This window comes from Apis mellifera, linkage group LG1, assembly GCF_003254395.2.
Source record: "Apis mellifera strain DH4 linkage group LG1, Amel_HAv3.1, whole genome shotgun sequence".
NCBI classification, from domain to species: Eukaryota; Metazoa; Arthropoda; class Insecta; order Hymenoptera; family Apidae; genus Apis; species Apis mellifera.
In genome coordinates, this window is record NC_037638.1 from 10,313,241 (window position 1) to 10,333,769 (window position 20,529).

The 20,529-nt window shown below is 47.8% G+C and overlaps 1 protein-coding gene across 8 annotated transcripts in view; it reads right to left on the minus strand.

Moving 5' to 3' along the window:
• The window catches only part of LOC725189 (protein bric-a-brac 2), a 220,487-nt gene that overhangs the window by 81,358 nt on the left and 118,600 nt on the right, over positions 1 to 20,529 (minus strand). For 3 of the 8 annotated variants that reach the window (XM_026446291.1, XM_026446289.1, XM_026446290.1), the window contains one exon: positions 1,802 to 1,884. The exons of the other annotated variants lie outside the window; for them this stretch is intronic. In XM_026446291.1, the coding sequence (XP_026302076.1) occupies positions 1,802 to 1,884 (83 nt within the window). The remainder of the gene's footprint in view (positions 1 to 1,801; positions 1,885 to 20,529) is intronic. 8 annotated transcript variants of the gene reach the window in all.

The window sequence follows — 20,529 nt, forward strand, 5'->3', positions numbered from 1 at the left end:
ATAAGTATCGCCTCTTTACAGTTTTACTACTTTCAGTTTCTCCTCTATGATCTATCAATCGATTACAAAATATTTAAAGGGGAAGCGTACGAGAAATTTCGAGGTGGAGGGAAAATTCGAATTTCGCGGGCGATATCCCCACCACCGAAGAGAAAAGGGATAGTTATGGCCGAGTAAAAAAAGCAATTTCTCGAGCGCGTAAGATACGGGGAGAGAAAGAGAGAGAGGGGGGAGGCTGGTGCGTGTCTCTCTCTCTCTCCCCGCCAAGCATCGGCGTCGACGCGGCTCGCGCGAAGGACACACACACACACGCGCGCGCGCGTGAACGGACGCAGACGCAGCCAGACTGATAAATGATTCATACGATATTTTTCTCCTATCCCCCTCCCCCCAGACTCTCGCTATCTCGGCGGCGGGATACACCACCGAAGAAACTGCCAGGCATTAATATATATTTCGTGTTTTATATTTGTTTCCGTTGGATCCGACTCGCGATGCAAATTCGACCCGAGACGAATTTTCGCGGATGTTGTGTATAATACGAGGTTTGAGAAGTTTGTCACTACTCGGAGAAAAAAGACAACAGAGATCCCTCGATACCTGAGAGATGTACAATAATAGTATCTTTCCTTCTTGGATGGAATAACGATCAACGTTCTTGGATATACGAATTGTTATATAATTTGAGAAGTGGAGAAGCTATCTTTTGAGGGGGAATGCGTTTCAGGATGATCGATACGCGCGAGCTTTTACTGCTTCTTGTGGATAAATATTTTTTCTCTCTCTCTCTTTCTCCACGTGAGAGAACGCACGTGGCCTCCGCAGCACGATTAGAAAACGTAATCCCTCCTCTCCTGTTGTTTGTTTATATAAACTTTACGAGAAGTATTATATATCGTGATAACTCGTTCCCGTATATATTCGTTACATCAAAAATGCATCGATTCTTCCGTATCGTATTGTACGAGGCGAAAACGAGAAACGAGGGAGCGTCGATATATAAAAGATAAAGAATTTCCGTTTAAAAATTCTATGACCTGATTGTGTTTCCCGGGCCAATTCAAACTTTTTCGCGTTGAACTTTAGAATCGGATCCGCCGGCAATATGAAATATTTATTATATTCCCTCCTCCCGACTTTCCTCCCCAAATTTATCGAAGAAGAAGAGATATAATCACGATTATAGAGACCTTCCCTCTGTCCGTGAAATTACGATCGAAAAGAATACGAAAGATCCCTTTTAATTTAATCGGATTAAAGGATAGGATCCAGATATCGAGATTTTCCTGTTATTCGAGCTTGTTCGAGATAACGTGAAATAAAGATACGAGACGATGGAACGATTATTAAGCTTGCTCGAAGAGAAGAAGCGCGACAATGGGCACAATGATGCGTAGAATCTATTTGGGAGAAAAAAAAAGGGGAGTTGAGAAAGATGGACGGCCGCCGCGTATTTCGAATATCGCCAGCGGCGACTCGGAGGCGAAACGGGAACAGGCGGGAAGAAGGAAAGCGGGTTAATATCGTGGAAAGTTGTTCGCGACCTTTGACCGATGGCGTGGCAAGTATAACATATTTTAAGATTTTCCGCCGCGAATTCGAGCATTCCTCGTGAATAGTTTAGAACACGCCGCTCTACACAGAAAGGAACGGGGATTAAAAATGTATCCCCTTGAAATTTCTCGGATGTTTCGGTATCGAGCGACCGAGAAATCTCTCCCTTTTTGTTATTAATCGTTACAGTTTAATCCGGTCCGCACACACACACACACAGCTAAGGGAGAGATTACGTGTGACGTACCTAAAGTAAGCTTCGTTGGAGATCTGGAGACGCGTGCACGCGAGAACGCAACACGTTGTCATCGCACGAACAAAGCTACTCACCTGAAACAGAAAAGGAAAAAAACGTGATTCGATTCGAATGCGTGAGATGTATATAAAAATAATTGACATCGATACGATATCTTCGTGATATCTTTTGAAAGAAAAGAGAAAAATAAAGAGGAGGAAGATTCAATTATAAAAGAATTTTCAACGGATCGAGATGTTCGAAAATTCTTCCCTCGCTCATTAAATTTACATTTTTTCCCAACGATATCAAGTTATCGGTTACCATTTACTATTAACAAATTAATTACCAATTCCTTCCTACCCTAGATAACGATCAATCCTCTCGATTACATCTATATTCAGCATCGATGTCCAGAAAATATATTCCAAAAAAAAAATGTAACGAGAATGAATTAACGATAAACACGCGCGTATCTGTAAATACATCAAATGCAAAACGCCACGGTTGTTCTTCTCTATCGTCACCGGCGAGAAATATAGCCCAGGTAGGGGACACGACATCGCTTTATAGCGCTCGCCAAAAGAGATTTAGTAGTTTTAATTTCGCGGCGGTGCCACCCACTACCCCCTCTCCCCACACCCCGACCCCTTGCGCCCGGCCAACTATGGGAAAAAAACAAGCAACGGGACAAAGACGCTTTCTCGTTATTCACCATTATTATTATGTAAGCGTAAGTGGCGGCGCGTTTAATGGGCTCTGCGGTCCCCGGCAAAGAGTCGAAGGTACCCCCGGCCTTTCAATTCCCCGCGTTTCGATTAAGCCGCGCGCGTTGGCTGCCCTCCCCTTTCCCCGTTCCTTTTTTTAAAACCGGCCGAAACCGGCCTGCGCGTTCCAATCGTTTAATTTCTCGCGAATTCTTTTTCGAGCAGCAGGAGGAGGAAAGGGAGGGTCGAAGATTCCTCGGGATTCAGACGATTATATTGTATTATATTGCACGGAACGGTCTCTCTTTTACGATTTTTCCTCGGAATCGTGATGGTGGTTTAAAAAAAAGAAACATCGAGACAAATGACAGCATTCACGCGATAGCTGTACATGAATCGTTCATTCATGTACACTACTCATTCGATAACAGTTTCGATTAGTATCTTACTAGATCGGTGTGCATATAAACCGCGCGTGATAAACACGATATATATATATATACATATTTTTTCACAATCTTCATCGAATTCGCTTAACAATATATCGTAACTCTTTCCTTCGACCTAACAACAATAATAACATATAAATAATAATCTACGTTCATTTCCATCCATTGGAATCCGAGCCTGTTCGTCGTTCGCTCTTGGAAAGGTAGGAAAAACCGGGAAGACTGGCTAGATCCATCCCCGTCTCGTATCTCGCCCAGGAAACTTTAAAGATGAATGTTGCAATCACGGTGAGAGAGACAGAGAGAGAGAGAAAGGGCGGAGGAGAGGGTGGAAGAAGGGAGAGACGCGAGAGAGCGGGGCTAAGGGCGAGATATAAGGGAAGGGAGGAGGGGGGAGACGGGAGAGGTGAGAGCACACGGGGTAGGCACAAACATACGGGTAAGCGCGCGCGAAGGGTACCCAGCCGCATACTACGGAGGGAAGGCCCGTCATAGGGCATGGCGTTCTGGCATAACTCAGAATTGCCTCGCTGCAAGGGTAGAATTGACAGCATAGCACTAACATTGTATGCACCCGCGTTATGTATTTATGTAAATGCATACTACCCTCCCCCTATCCCCTACCCCCTACCCCCTATTCCATCCAAGCGCGGGTGCAGCGGCGGCGGCAAGCAGCACACGCGCGCAGCACCCTGTTTCCCTTACCCCCCCCCCTCCTCCTTCTCCCCCTGATTCAACTACGAACCCCAACGCTCGGTGTTCTCTCGTTTGCGACCGACCAAGCTCTTGCACAAACTATACTCGCCCCCTTTCCCCTCCCCCTCCTCCTCGTTCGTGGACGGAGATATATTATACGCGCGCACATAGCAATATGAATCTCTCTCTCTCTCTCTCCCTCCCTCTCTCCCTGTTATTCGTTCTAGGTATACATACGTAGGAAGAGGTGGAGGAGGAGGAGGACGCGTGTATTTACACACACACACGCGCGGAATTTGCGTGAACACACACGTTCGTAGATGCGCGTAAGGCGCGTATAATCGTAGTAGAAGGGTGGTGGAGGTGGTAGTAGGAGCAGCAACTCCTGTTCGCGTTCGCAACGAGGATGGATGCGTTCAACCAGGATCGAAGGATCGAGGGAGAGGAACGGATCGCAAATTCGTGGCAGATAGAGAAAGATGAGAGGAGGAGGAGGAGTAGTGGTGCTAGCAGTAGTAGTACGTTCGGACGGAAGCGAGCCAAGATAGAGAGAGAAGGATTGCGAGCGAAATGGAGGAGAGAGGGAGGAAGGGGGTGGTATTCATGTAAGCGGAGCCAAAGGATGGAGCAACGAGCCACCGACGCCACCGAGGCCGCCGACGCCACCGACGCCGCCGTGCCACGCTACACGGCATATATCATACACTGATCACATTAATCAGAGGTTATTGCGCGCATTCCTAATCATCCGGGGCCTCTAACTATTCCCAGATTCTGATTGGTGCATTACTCGGCATTTCCGGTATGATTCTGCATTCCAATTGGCCGAGCGTACACCCGCACCGCATCTACGAATTTCAATTTGCCCGCTCGCTCTCTCTCTCTCTCTATCTCTCTCTCTTTCTCTCCTCGTTTCCTAGCCCGCTCTTTCTTCTCTCTCTCTCTCTCTCAATTCAATCTTTTTTCTCCTCTTTCTTTTTTGACCGTCTACTAAACGCACAGAGTGCGTTTAGAAACTGTGTTTCGAGGTACGATTAAGACGAGCGAGAGAGAGCGGTGTCGAAAAGTGTGGGACGAAGAGCGAGAGAGAGAAAGAGAATACGCTTGTATTATCGTGTTCGCGCACGAAAGTGTGAGAGAGAGAGAGAAAGAGGGGGAGAGAGAGAAAGAGAAGAAGGATCGTGAAAGTAATTTCGATTTCTGCAATTTCGGCGCGACTTCGATTCTGCCTGCGATAATCACCGAGTAATTAACAATCCCAGTTTCAATTCGGCCGCCGCGGAAAATAGCAAATTCGTAATATCCTACGATATTGCGGCCCTCGTATGGCCTCCATCTCGCCTCCCCCTCCCCCTCGGGCCACCCCCACCGGTAGAAACTCGGTGAGCGAGCGAGTATCCGAGTTACACCACCCCCTTTCCACGAATACCACCACCACCACCATCACCACCACTACTAACGCGTATATACGTATATATATATATACGTGTATCTGTGTCTCACGAACGATCATACAACCTGTCTCTTTCTTTCTCCCTCTCTTTCTGTGTTCACGCCTCTAACCCTCGTGTTTCCGTGTTCGATCTCTGTTGCACGAGAAACGAGTGTCGAGTGTCCCCCCCTCCTTTCTCGCTCACCCTCTCTCTCTCTCTCTTTCTCTCCCTCTCTGCTCGTCGCGCGCGTTCCCGCTCAGTCGCCGCGCGCGATTCTGCACATTTTCGAATTTCCTATTTGTAAATAAGCAATCACGGGAACGCGAACGCGTTCGACCAGGGCCCCGCCAGAGGTGAGACAATTAATCATTTCAATTAACGGACAATTCGATCTCCAATCGGCGACCGAGAAGAATATTGGAAAGCCGGGGACAAATCGGAAGCTCGCGCGCTACGCCACCCTCCTCTCCACCTCCTCCTCCTCCTCCTCCGCGTCCACCTCCGAGCCCTCCCACCCTCCTCCTCCTCCTCCTCCTCCTACTCCCTTGCTTGTTTCTTCCGCCCAGCGTCAACCAGGCCTCTCTCATCCCCCACTTTTCGCGCCATTCCGATCGCTCTTCCGCTCAACCTCGCTTAAATTGTAATTTCGTAATGCGCTCGTAATACGCAACGGCGCATCGTTCCATTATCGTGTTCGTCCTTCTTCTTCTTCTTCTTCTTCTATTTCTTGGACTTCGAAGAGAGAGAGAAGGAGAATGTGTTTCGTCGACGAGTTTATTCACGGTTGATATCAACACGATACACCGGGATAAAGCCGCAATTATTCGATCGTCTCAGTTCTTAATATGTTGCAACGTTAATGGAAAACGCGATGCAATTTCTCGAAAACGGGGGTAGTTTCGCGGGACGACGACTTTTTTATTTCCACGGATTCTCCCTTCTTGTTTCCTTTTTTCTGCCTCCTCGACACGGGCGATATTGTAAATGGCAAGGAAACGATACCTCTCTCTCCCCCCCACTCCATATATAATCACCGGTATAAAATCTAAATTGTTGTTGTTGTTGAATTACGTTACTTTGCAACTCTCGCGCTTACTACTTCGTTTCCTGCACGAGATCGCGAGAAAGAGAGAGAGAATAGCAGGGCCTATAGGATACTCCGCATGAAATGTATATCGCGTTATATCGATTTTGCATGACCTGGTGAACGTTGCACCCCTTTTTTTCCTCTCTCTCTCTTTCTCTCTTTCGAACGTGTATCGCGTATACGGATGAAAATTGGGCAAGAATAGATTTTTTTTTTTTTTTATTGTTCCTCTTATTGAAACAAAAATGAAATATATATATCCGACGACGAGAATACGAGAATAAATCGGTCATTTGATGGTCGATCGCGATTATTAAAGAGAAGATAACACGAGGAGGAAAAATATATTCGATCCTTTTAAGAAAAACGTAAGAAATAAGCGTTAAAATTTAATATCGGAGGATAGTGGCTCGAATGCAACACTTGTAAAATTCATCGGTAATATGGGCAAACATTTTTCTTTTTCTTCTTCTTCCTCCGCTCCACTAATTCGAAATATAATATCAATCCCTTGTATTATTATTATTACAATTTAAACGTTAAAAGAACGTTTCATTTTTTTAAATATTTAATTAGAAAATAAAAATCTGTCGTAATCTATCGTATCGTTGACCCAACAACAATAACAAGAATTTGTAACGATTCTCTTTTAATCGCATCACAATTTTCTTCAACCCTATCCTTTATCGTAGTGAAACGCGTCATTCATGAATCGCGATGTTCTCTGAAAAAAAAAAAAAAGTTCTTACAAGTATCGGGCCGTAGTAGAGGCATCCATGAACCATCAGTGTTGGCGCGTACGCGACAGTAAGCCTTTAATCGGATCTCGCGCAACTGTTGCACTCGACTCTATATTATTAAATATTTTTCATTTTGTAAAGAGATAACGGAAGATTAAAATAAGCAATATCGTCCGAAAATTTGTTTTTTTTTTTTTTACGATCGAACAGATCAAACAGATCATTTCATCGTTTCTCTCTCGTCAAATTGTCCTCGATTCCCTTTATCATCCCCTCGTCTTTTTTCGTCATTCCAACCCCTAAAAAAAAAAAAAGGAAAATGACTTTATACTCGTTTCTCCCCAGAGAAAGAGTTGACAAAGAGTTTCAATAATAAAAATCTTCTCCTTCGCGAAATAAAATTTCCTCGCCAAACAAATGACGCGGATTACTCACTCAGTAGTCGAAAGTTTTCATCGTCCTGGCGACGACTGCAGACGTGCAACTGGTTCAAAACAATGCAGAGAGAGAGAGAGAGAGAGCGTTAACCGCGTAACGGTTAACGCGCTCGTTTCGACAGAGTCGAGGAGAGAGAGTTTCTCGCAAGGAAAATCTTGGCAAAAGCTGGTTTAATCTAAACGTTCGAAAGTTGCGCTCTTCCCTCCCCCCTCGCCGCGGGATTTAACGAGATTTAATACCGCGAATCGCTTGGACGCGAAAACTCTCGACGACTTGGACGACGGGAAGTCGAACGGTTGAAAAATTATTAAAGGTCGTGGAAGAAACGAGATAATATAATATCGGTGGGGTGGGCGCGAAAACGAGGAAGAGGAGCGCGAGTGGGGGAGGGGGTGAGGGAGGCTGGACGCCGGTTAAACGATAAAAAGGTTAGCGCCCACAATGAGGGCCCGCCACGCCGAGGAACCGGATGATGGAGGGGGAGAAGGGAAGAGAAATCAGAGGCGCGAAAGAAAACAGAAACCGTCGGTAATTCCGCGAGGAGGATTCTTCTCTCCTCGAGAGGGGATAAAAAGGTCAGCTTAACTCTCTCTCTCTCTCTCTCTTTCTCCCCTTAGGATCTTCGATTCGAGTGAATTTTTAAACGAATTTTTAAGAATCGATCGAATAAAACTCGTTAAATATTTAACGAGATCGAAATCGTGGCACCTATTTCTTTATTTCTTCCTTGGAAGAAATCCTCGAACGTGTTCGACCACGTGTCTTCGAAACGAAAACTTCCAGAACGATGGAGAAGAAGAAGAAGAGCGACTGTTGAGATTATTCCACGAGAATAAGATGATGGGCGGCCATCTTATAAACCGCCATTTTGGGGTTTTAAACGGGGCACGACAAAGGTTAAGGTATCGAGGGTCGATCGACGCGTAAAGGAAAGGGGGCCGTCGTTCGCCGTCGTCGTGGGGCAGGGTGGCGAAGAAGGGTGGTAAATAGGAAATAAGTGACTGCCGGAGGGAGCGAAGAACGGATTCCGCGGCAATTTCTCGTCTCCGCTCTCTCGTCATTGGCGAGAGAAATTGTCAAATCCCTTCGCCCCGACGTGGTGCACGCTCTCTCTCTCTCTCCCTCTCTCCCCTGGGCTCTCGCCTAATCGCTCGTCCCCGATCCTCCTCCTCCTCCCTCTCCTTTCGCAACTCCATGCACGAGAGTTTATCCGTTCCATCCACGATCACGAGCGAGCGTGGCTCGCTTCCTGAAGGTAACGAGCTTTCTTGATTACATTTGAAAATATAAAACCGGCGCGCGACTCGATTCGCGTTCTCCCTTTTATCCGCCGCGAGAGTTTTTTTCCCTCCCTCCCTCGCCCTCCCCATTCTCGCGGCCCGCTTAAAAGATAAAAATACAAAAATATATGACGTTCCTCTCGCGTGTGTATGCACGCTAGGAAAGAAGAACCGGTCGGTGCACGCGCGCAACGGGGGGAGGAAGAGGAAGGGGGAGAGGGAGAGAGAGAGAGAGGGCTCTTTTTAACCTCGGGGTGATTTTATTTTTTACGCAATCCCATAACAAATTTTGTAAAATGGAATTTTCAATGCCGCTCCATGACTTTGTAATACCTTTCGGCCGGAGATGCGTTTGGTCGATTGGTTTGCGCTGAATAAACGAATCTCCCTCCCTCTCCCCTTCCCCCTTCCTCTTCCAGCAAAACGAGAGAGAGAGCTCGTCGAAAAACTGGCCCGCGTCGAATCGCGCGGAACAAACGACGTTTGGGGGAGGAGAAGAAAAGAGAGAAAGAGAGAGAGAAGAGTAATAGAAGATCCAAAAATCGTCATCATCTCGAGCGCGAAAAGATTAGATTCCCCTTCTGGAAGAAGATCCTTCCTCTTCGAGGAAGGATAACTCGATCCAGGGAAGGGACGTCATCCTCCGCCGAGAGGGTGGAGGGGAGGATGGTGGATGAAGAATCGAAAGGCGAGAGGCCGGGCCCGGCGAAGATATTTATTTTTAGGGAGGATGTTGCCTCGAAGGTACACAGGGGAACGCGAGATTGAAAGCGTAATAGGTCGGCCATCTTGATTTTCCAACCCCGCGTCAATTAGTCGCGGGTAGAGGAAGGGTGCGAAGAAGAGCGATGGCGTCGTTGCGACGAGACGTGGAGTGGCGAGGAGGCGAGCAGAGCAGAGGAAGAGAGGAGAGCGAGGCGGAAACGCGCGGAATCGCGTTGGAGAACGCGAACGGAACGAATGCGTACCGAGCCGCCATTCTCCTCCCCCTCCCTCCCCCCCATCATCTCAGGTTATATTCCCAGTAGCCAGGGAATTAAAGTTCGGTTTCCGCGTCGCCCGGAAATAATGCGACCTTTCGCCGAGGGATCGGGAAATGAAACTCGTATCCTTTCAAGATTCGTATCCTTGACGCGGTCGCGGCCTTCGAAACACTTTTACCCCTCCTCCCCTCCCCCCTTGCACTTTATTTGCAAGCGCGCTGGCTGGCCTCCTCGCCTGCCTTCCTTCCTTCCTCCCTCCCTCCCCCTGCGAAACGACATTTAAAGACCGAGAGGGAGGGGGAACAGAAGGAGGAGATGATTCCTCCTTTCAATTTTCTTCTCTCGCGCGGCTCTTCTCACCGGTTTCTCCTTTCTCGAAGAGGGAGAGAGAGAGAAAAAAAAAATCTCAATCTCCTCGCAAACGACGCGTGCTCGTCGCGGGATCGAACCGAATGGAACGATTAACCTGGATGATGGTGGTGGGTGGATGGGTTTAACGAGGTGGCGGAATTTGCGAGTCATTGCTACGGTAAAAGAGGGAAGAATTCAAAGGAGGGGTGGAGGGAAGAGTCGTTAGGTGGTGAATTTTTGATTTCCCCGAGACTATTCCCCCATCTCTCGTCGCCTCTTGTTCTACGGAATAAACAAATCGTGTCGTGCGGGTAAATAAGCGAAGAAGGGTGAGGAGGGGAGGGTCGTGTCGATCCATGCATGCGAACTCTTAAAAGAAAAAAAAAAAAAAAGGAAACAAAGGAAAAACAGGTTCGTCTGTCGCGAGCGTGAAGGGTGACGATCGGAATCTTCGGTTCGAAATACGAATACGAAAATGCAATTAAGTGGAAAATATGCGGGGAGGGAGAGAGGGGGAGGGGTCGTATTGCATATTTGCGAGTGACACGAGGTCGTTAACGTTACAGAGGAAATCATTCCATTCGAATGGATGGAGAAAGTTCTTTGGAAAATTTATCCGTTCCCGCGAGATACGCTAGGCTCCCCTCCCTCCTCCTATATAGGCCTTCCTAGGGGCCACCAGAGACGCATTAATGCGGCAACCGTTTCGTTATCGCATCGAAACCCTTTCACCTTTTTTCCCCCCGCGATTCGACTCCTATTCCCATCCCCGATTCTTGTCGAGAATGACTCCTCTCTCTCACTCTCTTTCTCTCTTATTGAATTGTTTCGATCGTTGGGCGAAAAATTACTAAAAGTTACTAGCGAAATTATACGATTATTTATCGGGATTTACGTTCTTGGCGTTTCCTTTCTTGGATCTCTCCGATCAGACGGGGAATATCAACAAGTGGAAGGTCGCTGGAATTCAGGGATTGGCATTCCACGCTGGTTTTCGAAAGATTTTACGAATTCAATTTCTCGAGAAACTCGAAATGGAGAATCGATCTTTTCGATCGTATCCTCGTCGATTTATCCAGAAATACGATAGCGCGATTTTACGAGTAACGATTTAAATTTTAACCCCGAAACAAGACTCTCTTCAAAAATACATTACGAATGAAGAATGGATAAATCTTACGCGTCTCTCGCGTACAACTTTCACACGACGTTTCGAGACAAAAGAAAGGAGAGCTCGAACAAAAAAAAAAAAGAAATCATTAAACGAATTCCTTTCGAGCAACGTTCCACCAGCCGGAACGTACTTCGCCTCGCGTCGATAAATCACACACGAGCGAGTATATAAGCTACGAAAGAAATCTCTCCGATGAGGAGGAGGAGGAAGAAGAAGAAGAAGAAGAAGAAGAAGAAGAAGAAGGCAGCCGGAAGGCGAGCGCGCGTACGTCTTAATTCCGCAAACCTTTGGAACGCGGCGAACGAATTCCATGCAAATAATTCCTCCATCCATCCCCTCTTTCTCTCTCCCTCGTTCGAAGGAGCTGTTTGCTCTTTTTTAGCCCACCGCGGCCGACTCGTCGTTCCCCCGAGAAGAAGAGGGGGGGGGGAAAGGAGAAAAAACGCGATCGAGGGTGGATGAGAAGAGGCGAGGAATCTCTGAGAAGCCGAGGAGGAGGAGGGGGAAAGGAATGGAAAAGAGGAAAGAAAGAAAAGACGGCGCGAACGAGGAAAGGTGGATTGGAAGGAGGGGGGAGGGTGAAGAGGACGAGGAGGGCAAAAACCGAGTATCTTATTTATGAATATGTATGGGGAGCCTCGAGCCAGCTCGAGAAGCTGACTGGCTACGAACGGTCGAGCATGCCGAAGCCCTTCGAGCGCACGTTGCCCTAACCTAGAATCAAAGTGACATTAGCTGGAAGGCTAACTCGCGCTCCGCGTATGCACGAAGGCCGCGTGGCTCGCCTCCCTTTCGGAATTAATGTCCGCGCGTCACGACACGCCACGCTCTTTTTCCCCGCTCCGAATACTCTTCCAAACTGTCCCTTCCTTCCTTCCTTCCCTTTCTTTCCTCCCTTATATATATATATCCTCTCTTTCCTTCTGCAAAGAGACGAAGAGTATTGTAGGCCGATCATAATTCGTGCAATGATAATGATTTGTCTTATTTCTCTCTTTTAAGAGAATAATGAAAAAGGTGTTTCGTTTCCTCTCTCGAGGAAAGCTGGTACTTTAAGAAAAGATTTGGAAAGTTGAGAGATCGGTTGGAAAATCAAAATCACGAAGGGTTTTAAACAAGTTCGACAGTAGGAACGAGGCGCGTTCTTCGACCTCCGCCACCAGGGCCGCCTTTCTGTCGTCGCTATCGCCATCGTCGCACGACGTTATATTAATATTTTAATATAAATGCAAATCGCATTAGATCGCGCTTACCGATACGGAGAGTTAAGCTCGTGGCGGCGGTGGCCGCGGAGACGGTGGCGGGTGCAGGAACGATCAGACAGGGGTGGATAGGGCTAAGAGGGAGCGGGAGGAAGGAAGGAGGGGGGGGAGCGGCGTAAGTAGCGTCGTACGACGCGCGATTTACCGCTTGCATCCGCCGCCTCTCCTTCCTTAACCGATATTAAGGAGCGGTGGTCATAAGGTAGATAGGTTACGAACCCAACCTCCCTCCCCGCAACCCCCTCTCTCTTTCGCTGCGAAACCGGATTAAGGATCGGCCGAAAACGGCTCGCGCGATAAATAAAGCCCGCTCGGGTGGGCCCACAATTCCGACCGAGATACCGCCTTCTCCAGCCACTTTTTCCTCGTTTACAACGAATTTTATCTCTCTTTCCTCTCGAGGAAACTTACTTCGAAACGATCTCGAGGCGATCTCGTTTTAAAATTGATCCGATTGATCCGAGATTGATCGTGTAATATTCTGGAAAATTTGTTTCCCCAAACTCTTCCAAGATCTGATGATGTAAAAGAGGGAGAAGAAGAAAAGGAAGGAAACGAAAGGGCGAACGAATCGGTGGGAGAGACGAGGGGGGGAGGAGGTTTTATCGCGCGGAAACGTGGCCGATTAAAATAGAGGAAACCCGGTGAAAGGCGGTCGAAGAGAGGGATAACCATGGATCCGAGAGGTCGCGGATGTTAGCAGCGCGAGTTATTAATTCCGGTTTGCGTGGTCGATCTCCACCGCCGCGTCGCTTTGCACCGCACACGCTACTTTCGAGCGCGACCGATCCGAGGCCGTCAATCCTCCACCGCCACCTCCTCCTCCTCCTCCTCGTCGTGTCGACGTCCTCGTTGCCGATGCCGCCGTTGTATTCGCGATATATTCCACCGCGGAACCTTCCACCGCGCCTTCCTATTTACGCGGCTCAGCGATGTGCGATGCCATTCACGGGCGAAAATATGAAAACCCCATTATGCGGGGAACCGGGGAGTTGTTGCTTTTTGTGGAAGCCCAACTCCCTTCTCGCGCCTCTCCTTCTCTCGCTTGCTACTGTACTACTTGCCGTGTACATCCTCTCTCTCTCTCTCTCTCTCTTCGCGAGCACGCGACATCGCGGATACGCGTGTGTATGGATTTATCGTATATTTTTCGCGTTGTACCTAAGTCGAGCACAATCCACCCGCTCCTCCTTCTCCTCTCCCCATCCCTTTGCAGCGTCGCGACGATTCCGCCGCGATTCTTGATTCGTTGCTAATTTCGTCGCTGAATTTTCCCTCTCTTTCGAAGCTTTCTTTCTTCTCTAAAACTCTGTCTACGAATTAATAAATTCGAAGCAACCGTGAATGCGATAGGGATAAACGGCGTTTTACTCGAGACGAAGCAAGAAAAAAAAGAAAGAAGAGAAGGTAAACGATTCGAGGGACGTAGGAGGAAAGAATTATCGGTTTACTCGATGTTTGGCTGGATTTCCGGCCGAAGTGGAGAGGAGAGGTTTCGCTTGGTCAGGTGGAGCCGTTGCTGCCCATGTTGAACCGGTGCCGATCGTCGTCGTTCGCGACGGTGCTTTATCATAAATTATAATTAACCGCATAAATATGCATTCGACCGTGGCATAATTCGACCAATAACAGTAAATTACTCACGAGGCAGAGCGGATTCGTCGCTGAGCGGGTACCGCTATCCACCCAACCCCCTCCCAACCCCTTCTCGATGAGTTGAGAGAGAGTTGCCCTCCGTACTCCACCCTCTTCCCGGCAACCGACCGAGGGCCAACGAGCGAACGACGGCGGCAACCGGCAACCACCGACCAACCAATAGACACGGCAACGACTCTATGCCAGATATATATATATATATATAAATACGCACATCTCTATTGCACGCTATGCATCGTCCAATCCTGCAAACTCGTAATATATATATATATTTTATATATATATATATAATATATATTTGTGCGCATGCGCGTGTACCGGGGCTTGCACGATAATACGATTAATTGGTATTGCTAATCGTCGATAATTAATATAAATAGATGAGTGCAATTATTGGCAGAGCGCGGCCCCGATTCGGCGAATATATATACAGGTGCGATTCGTTCGAACTACGTGGAATCTCAGGATAAGATAAATCGATCGAAGGATCGAAGTTTCGCAAGCACCCGGTATAAGAGGATATTGTTTACAATTCGTTAAGCGGACGTGACTTCTTTACTTTATATATAATTAGTTGAAGTGAAACGATAAGTCGCGGTCGAAAAAAAAAGGTTGATAAAAAAGTTTAATTACAACGCGCGAATATCAATTAATTAACTACCACCACCACTGCCGCTAGCATTCAAGAAAATAATTCGTTGCAAATTTATCGGGACGAGAAAAAAAAAAAAATACCGTTATTATTCAACGAATTCTTAAATGCAACAAGAGTTGCAAACAAATCCGTGTATATTTACACGATAGTTGGATGGAAAAGTATATTTCATTCTACCTCCTCCTTACCTCGGCCGCGATATCACTCGCATTACTTTCCATTTCCTTCCATCGCGTGTTTCTTCCATTCGATACGCAGATTTTTTTCTTTTTTTTTCCTTTTTTTTAAACGGAGCATAAATTAATTTCAACTTCTCGAACCTAATGCCGTGTCCACGCCGTCCTTACAACGCCGCGAGACAACGCTTGGACAGAGAGCTTGCGAGCTTCTCCTCTCTGAACGATACGAACGCGGACTCAAAGGACTCGAAAGGTATCCCCTTTCGCCCCGCAGAAACCAGATAAAAAACGATCCAAACGATGACGTGCAACGAAGCCTCGAATCTCGAATGTGAACGCGGCCTAAGAAGACACGCGGGCCGATAAAGAGAGTTTACACGAGGCGGGCAATTTTTTAATCGAGCGCAATCAACTTCAAATCGAAATTTCAAATCCTTATCGCGCAGCGATAAGTCGCGCTAAGTTCGCCGACCAAGGAGAGAGAGAGAGAGAGAGAGAGAGAGAAGGGAAGAAACGCGGCGGGGCCAACAACTTTTCCCCAACGTTTCGTTTAGCGATATCGATATCGATCTTTGAATCGATCGCGCAAACAAATCGTCAATCAAAAGAAACGACTGCCTCCAACGAATAACGATAAAAGAAAAAAAAGAAAAAAAGGAGAAACACGTACCTCGAAATTCGCCTAACGGTAAACGCTTAACGTTTACTTTACCCGAGCGAGTTGGACAATAAATAGTAATAAAAATCATTGCTACCACGGAGGAGGAAGAAACACGCGAAGACGGAGAGAGAGAGAGAGAAGGATAGACGCGTATTATAAAAGGGGAAGAGAGAGGGAATTAGGTAAACCGCGGGGGGAGAAGGCTCCGCTTGCTTCATAATAATGGAGCGAGCGTTGTATATTTTTTTATATTCGATGCGCGTCAGTATTTCCCGCAGACTCGAGACGCAGCGTTGCGGGGCTCGAGAAGCACGATATTGCAAAAAAGAGTGCCACTTCTGACGGGTGTGCGCTCCGACACACAGAGGAGAGGGTGGGCCGCCTCCCCCCTTGGTGTGGGTGGTTGCGGAGAATGGAAGACCGCGGAAGTGGTACGCGGGTAGGGTGACTCGACGCGACCCCGCAGAGACCTGACTCGGCCAGAGAGAGAGAATGGAAAAAAAGAAGAATCGAGAGAGAGAGAGAGAGAGAGAGGCCACGCGGTGAAGCGCGGAATGAGAGAAGGAGGAGAGAAGTTCACGCACAATTAATCTGAATAATTTGTAATCGAAGGCGAAACCGAACGAGAGGCATCGTGGTTGCGCGCCTCGACGAAGCGACAACTGCCACCCCTAACCTTCCTTCCGTTCAAGCATCCGCGTATTTGATAATAATCGTACGCGCGTTAATCAGTCGACTAATTATCATTCCCGAGTATTGGCGAGGTGTCTCCAAGACGCGAAACTCGCCTCTCCTTCGAGACATCCAATCGACATCTCGTGGCAGGGAATTCGATCGAGAATAGACGAGATATGTGAGATGTACGAGATAACGAGAGAAGAAGAATCCGTCTTAATTAATCTATCTCATTATTACAAATGCACTCGATGGTAAGAAATTATTTAATCATTCGCGTTATTCATTTCATTGAAGAAAATAAGAGAGAGAACGCAACGCGGAGAATCGTATAAGATTCGTATTTTTCCTTCAACCAGATTTTTTTCGAACGATCTTCTTCTTTCTCCTCTTTCGAAATGCGCCTATATATCCGTCTCTCTCCTCCGCCCGCATCGGCCTATCGACGGCGCATCGACGACGACAACCGCATAGACGAGGCAACCTCCCATCCCCTCCACCTCCCCCCACGTCCTGTCCCCATTGTCATAACCCATAGACGCGACCGTAAATCGACGGTAAAGCTGCAAGAACGTTCGATATATCAATCTACGTCGGCTCCTATTTGGTGGTAATTAATCACGTTCATATCCGTGGGCCGTACTTAGCATCCAGAGAGGAGAGGAAGCATCGAGTGGCGGATGCTGTGTAAACGCAGTGTTCCGAAGGCATTGGCCCGAAAGATTCCGGGAATGGCGTCGTCGCGCAAACGGAAGGAGGAAGCGGAGGAATCTCGGGAATCGTGAACCGGATGCTATACGTTTCCTCGCCTATACGATTATAGATCCTTCGATTCTTCTTTTTCCTTTTTTCTCCAAGTTTTTGGGGAGGACACACCGTTCGAGAGAACACGTTTCTTTCCTCTCATCATCACTTTATTTTGACGCGTGCCAATTTCAAAATTATTCGACGATAGTTCGATAGCTCGACAAAGATAAAAAAAAAAAACTTAAATTTTTGAGGAGAATCGATGAAGAAAGTAAAAAGAATATATATAATAATAATAATAATAGAAAATTCGACTATTGTCGTGTTACTTTTACTTTTTTATATTTTCGAACGATTTTGCTTTGCAAACTCGCGAGAGAAAGAATTTTAAAAAAAAAAAAGGGGAGAATCGCCTTTTCTCCTCGCCGTTCCCCAGCTATTTATTCTGTCCTTCTATCCAGAAAAGGCCTCTTTCCTGGCCGAAAAATCGGTGGCAAAGCGGCATCAGGAAAGAGAGAAAAAGGGGGACAAAGAAAAGGGTGGAAGAGCGTGAGAGGCGGAAGAGGGCGGAGGGAGAGTCGGAGGTCCGCGTTTAAAATAATGCGAAGCCTCCTTTACCTCCTATCACCCTCCCTCCTCCATCGTGCTCATCCCTCCCCTCCCCGAACAACACCCTGCGCGCCTCGTGGCATCCTCCTCCCCCTCCCCCTCCTCCCCCGATCGAGCCACTTCTCCTCGCTTCTTCCTTTTTTTTTCCCTTTCTTTTTATTTCGCGCTTTCCACCGCCAATGAAAGAAACCACTTCGCCTTTTGTCCAAGTTCGACGAGCGTCGAGGCTCGTTTCGCCGTGCCTCGACGATCGTGATAAAAATTCAACGCTTTGTCGATTAGATCGGCTAATCTTTCTCTTCTCCTCTCTTTCGAGAATTATTAAAAAAAAAATACACGCGTTAAAGGAACGATCTCGTCTCGAGATCTTTGTTGTGAATTTGTCATTTATAATCGCTCGATAATTGAACTGCCAGATTATTATTCCAAAAAACCTCTGCTCCCTTTATCCGTTACATTTATAAAAATCGTTGCTCTTCTTTCCCATCGATTCGTAACTCGAATCGATTTCACGAAATTTTAAACGGCTCGAAGACGAAATCTCGAGCCCACGCATTACAACTTCCCCCCGCGTACATCTACAACTTTGGCAGAAGCGAAACGATTATCCGCTCCTATCCCCTCCTGATCGAGGAACGATCGTACGCGGAACGAACCACCAGGTTTTGGCCCTATCGCGCTATCCTCTCTCTCCTCACACATATACATATATATATATATATATTTCGCGGGCTGGACGGCGTCGAATGGAACACAGCGTGGATCGAACAATCGAGACGGAAACTAATCGCGGCGATTCGAGAAATTCGAAACATTTTTTTCCAGCGGTAACCGCGGTCGGCAGGCGTATATACGGTTGTATAGGCGCGAGAGGGGGGGAGGTGGGTGGATGGGACGGGGCCGCGTCGTGGCCGGTCCGGGGGAGGGGAGGTGGCGAAGGGGGAGCGCTTTCACGATTTTGAAAAAAAAATCCATTTCGCGATAGAGCCGTCGCGGAATAGATACGGGACGTAGGCCCTATATATGGACGCCGCGGAGGGTACAGGGTGGCCAGGATTGACGATACGAATCGGCTATCTGCAGGTACGAGGGGCGGATGGAGGAGGGGGGAGGCGGTTGGGCTCACGTGTGTGCCGCGGATGATGCACACGCGTGTACAACACACGTACGTACGTACGTACGTACGCGCGGGAGTGCACGTGCGTGAAGTTACACGTGGCTGGGTGGGTATCTCCGATATTTATGGGCAATATTTCCGATTCAGCTGCCGCTATCGAAGCCCTTACCAGTTCAACATGTCCGCAATAAAAAACTGGATAAAATTATATCCACATCTCGCCACGGTTTCGACTCGCTGAAACTCGTCAAAAGTTATGGAGCGGGGCGGGGGAGGAGGGGAGGAGGAGGATACGAGGAATTCTATTCTATTCCCTCTCTCTCCCTCTCTCTTCGTTTTTCCTTTTTTCGTTCCCTCTCTCTTTTTTTTCTTCGGTTCTCTTTTTTCTTCCCTTTCTTTTTTATCCTCTTTTTTTTTTCCCTACCTTTTTTTGTTTTTTCCTCCCCCTCCCTCTTTTTTAATATTTTGCGCGAGACTCCGATGCGCGAATCGATCGATTTCGAGTCGATAAAACGGCTATTTCTGCTCACCGCGAAACCGATTCTCCTCCCTTTCCACTTCCCCCTGCCTCCCTTTGTCCGCCGTTCCGGCAGGCAGAAACGGAATAATTCCGCTACAAGGGAATTCCGCTCGAACGGAAAGGAGAAACTTTCCCCTCCCTCTCCTCCCTCGGAGAGGAAGAAATCGCGGCAACTTTATTTCCACCAACTTCACCGACCGATGTTTCTCCTCTTCCTTCCCCTCTTCCGCCAACACCTCTTCTTCTCCTCGCAGATGCGTCGTTTATCCCGACGCGTCGTCGTCTTCGCGAGCACCTTTACGCGTTTGAAAAAGGGGTGGGGGGGAGGGGAGAATCGAATTCGATTCGAATCGCGAAATCGCGGTCGAGTTTCAAACGAGTGTAAAAATTCTTCGATTTGTTCCCCTTCGAAGCGCGCGCGCGCACGCCACGACGTAACGCGTAATATATTACGAAACTTCGCATCGGATGCGGGGACCGAACGCTATATTATTCGAAAGTTTTCCACTCTGCGAAAAATTCTTAACTTATGGATTTCGGGAGCTCGAGAGAAACTACCACCTCCTCCTCCTCCTCCTCCCTCTCCATTTCTCGCGATACAAACGGTAGGTGGAGGAGGAGGGTGTAGTAAGTAAGTGCTCGCTTGACATCTCTCTCTCCCTCTCTCTGTCTATCCTTTCTCCAACCGAGAAAGCTCGAATTCTCCAATCGCTATAACTCGAAACCGATCGATCCAACGAGGTGGAATCGGTTTTTCACCAAACTTTACTAAAGTTCCATCTCATCTCTCTCTCTCTCTCTTTCTTCTCTCCTCGAGCGCCCATTGATCCCGGGCCGCAACGATCCAGCGACAGATGACAAATATTATCGCGACACGCGCTCGCCGCGATTACGAAGACGAATCGTGCGAGAGATACGCGGGAAAGATGTCGAGGAGGGGCGGGGGAAGGAGAAGGTGGAGCGCAGGTGAGCGAAAGTAGGGAACCGGGGGTGCGAGGGGGGAGCAGGGGAGGAGGAGGAGGAGGAGGAGGGAGCGCGAGGACGGGAGCGGCGGAAAAACTTTTTAAATTCGAGACAAAATGCTAAAAGTTCCCCGAGGCCATGCATACGAAGCGGGAACCAGCGAGAAAAAGGAGCGAGGACGGGGGAGCGAGTGGGGGGAGGCAGGCAGCGACCATTAACATAAAACAGAATGTGGGAAAAGCAAATATTGTGATAAAAAATAATAATAATAGGAGGCCGAGCGGAGAGTACGGAGAGTACGGGAAGAGGAAGGAGAGGAGAAGAGGGCGAGGGATAGATAGAGGTAGAGAGAGAGAGA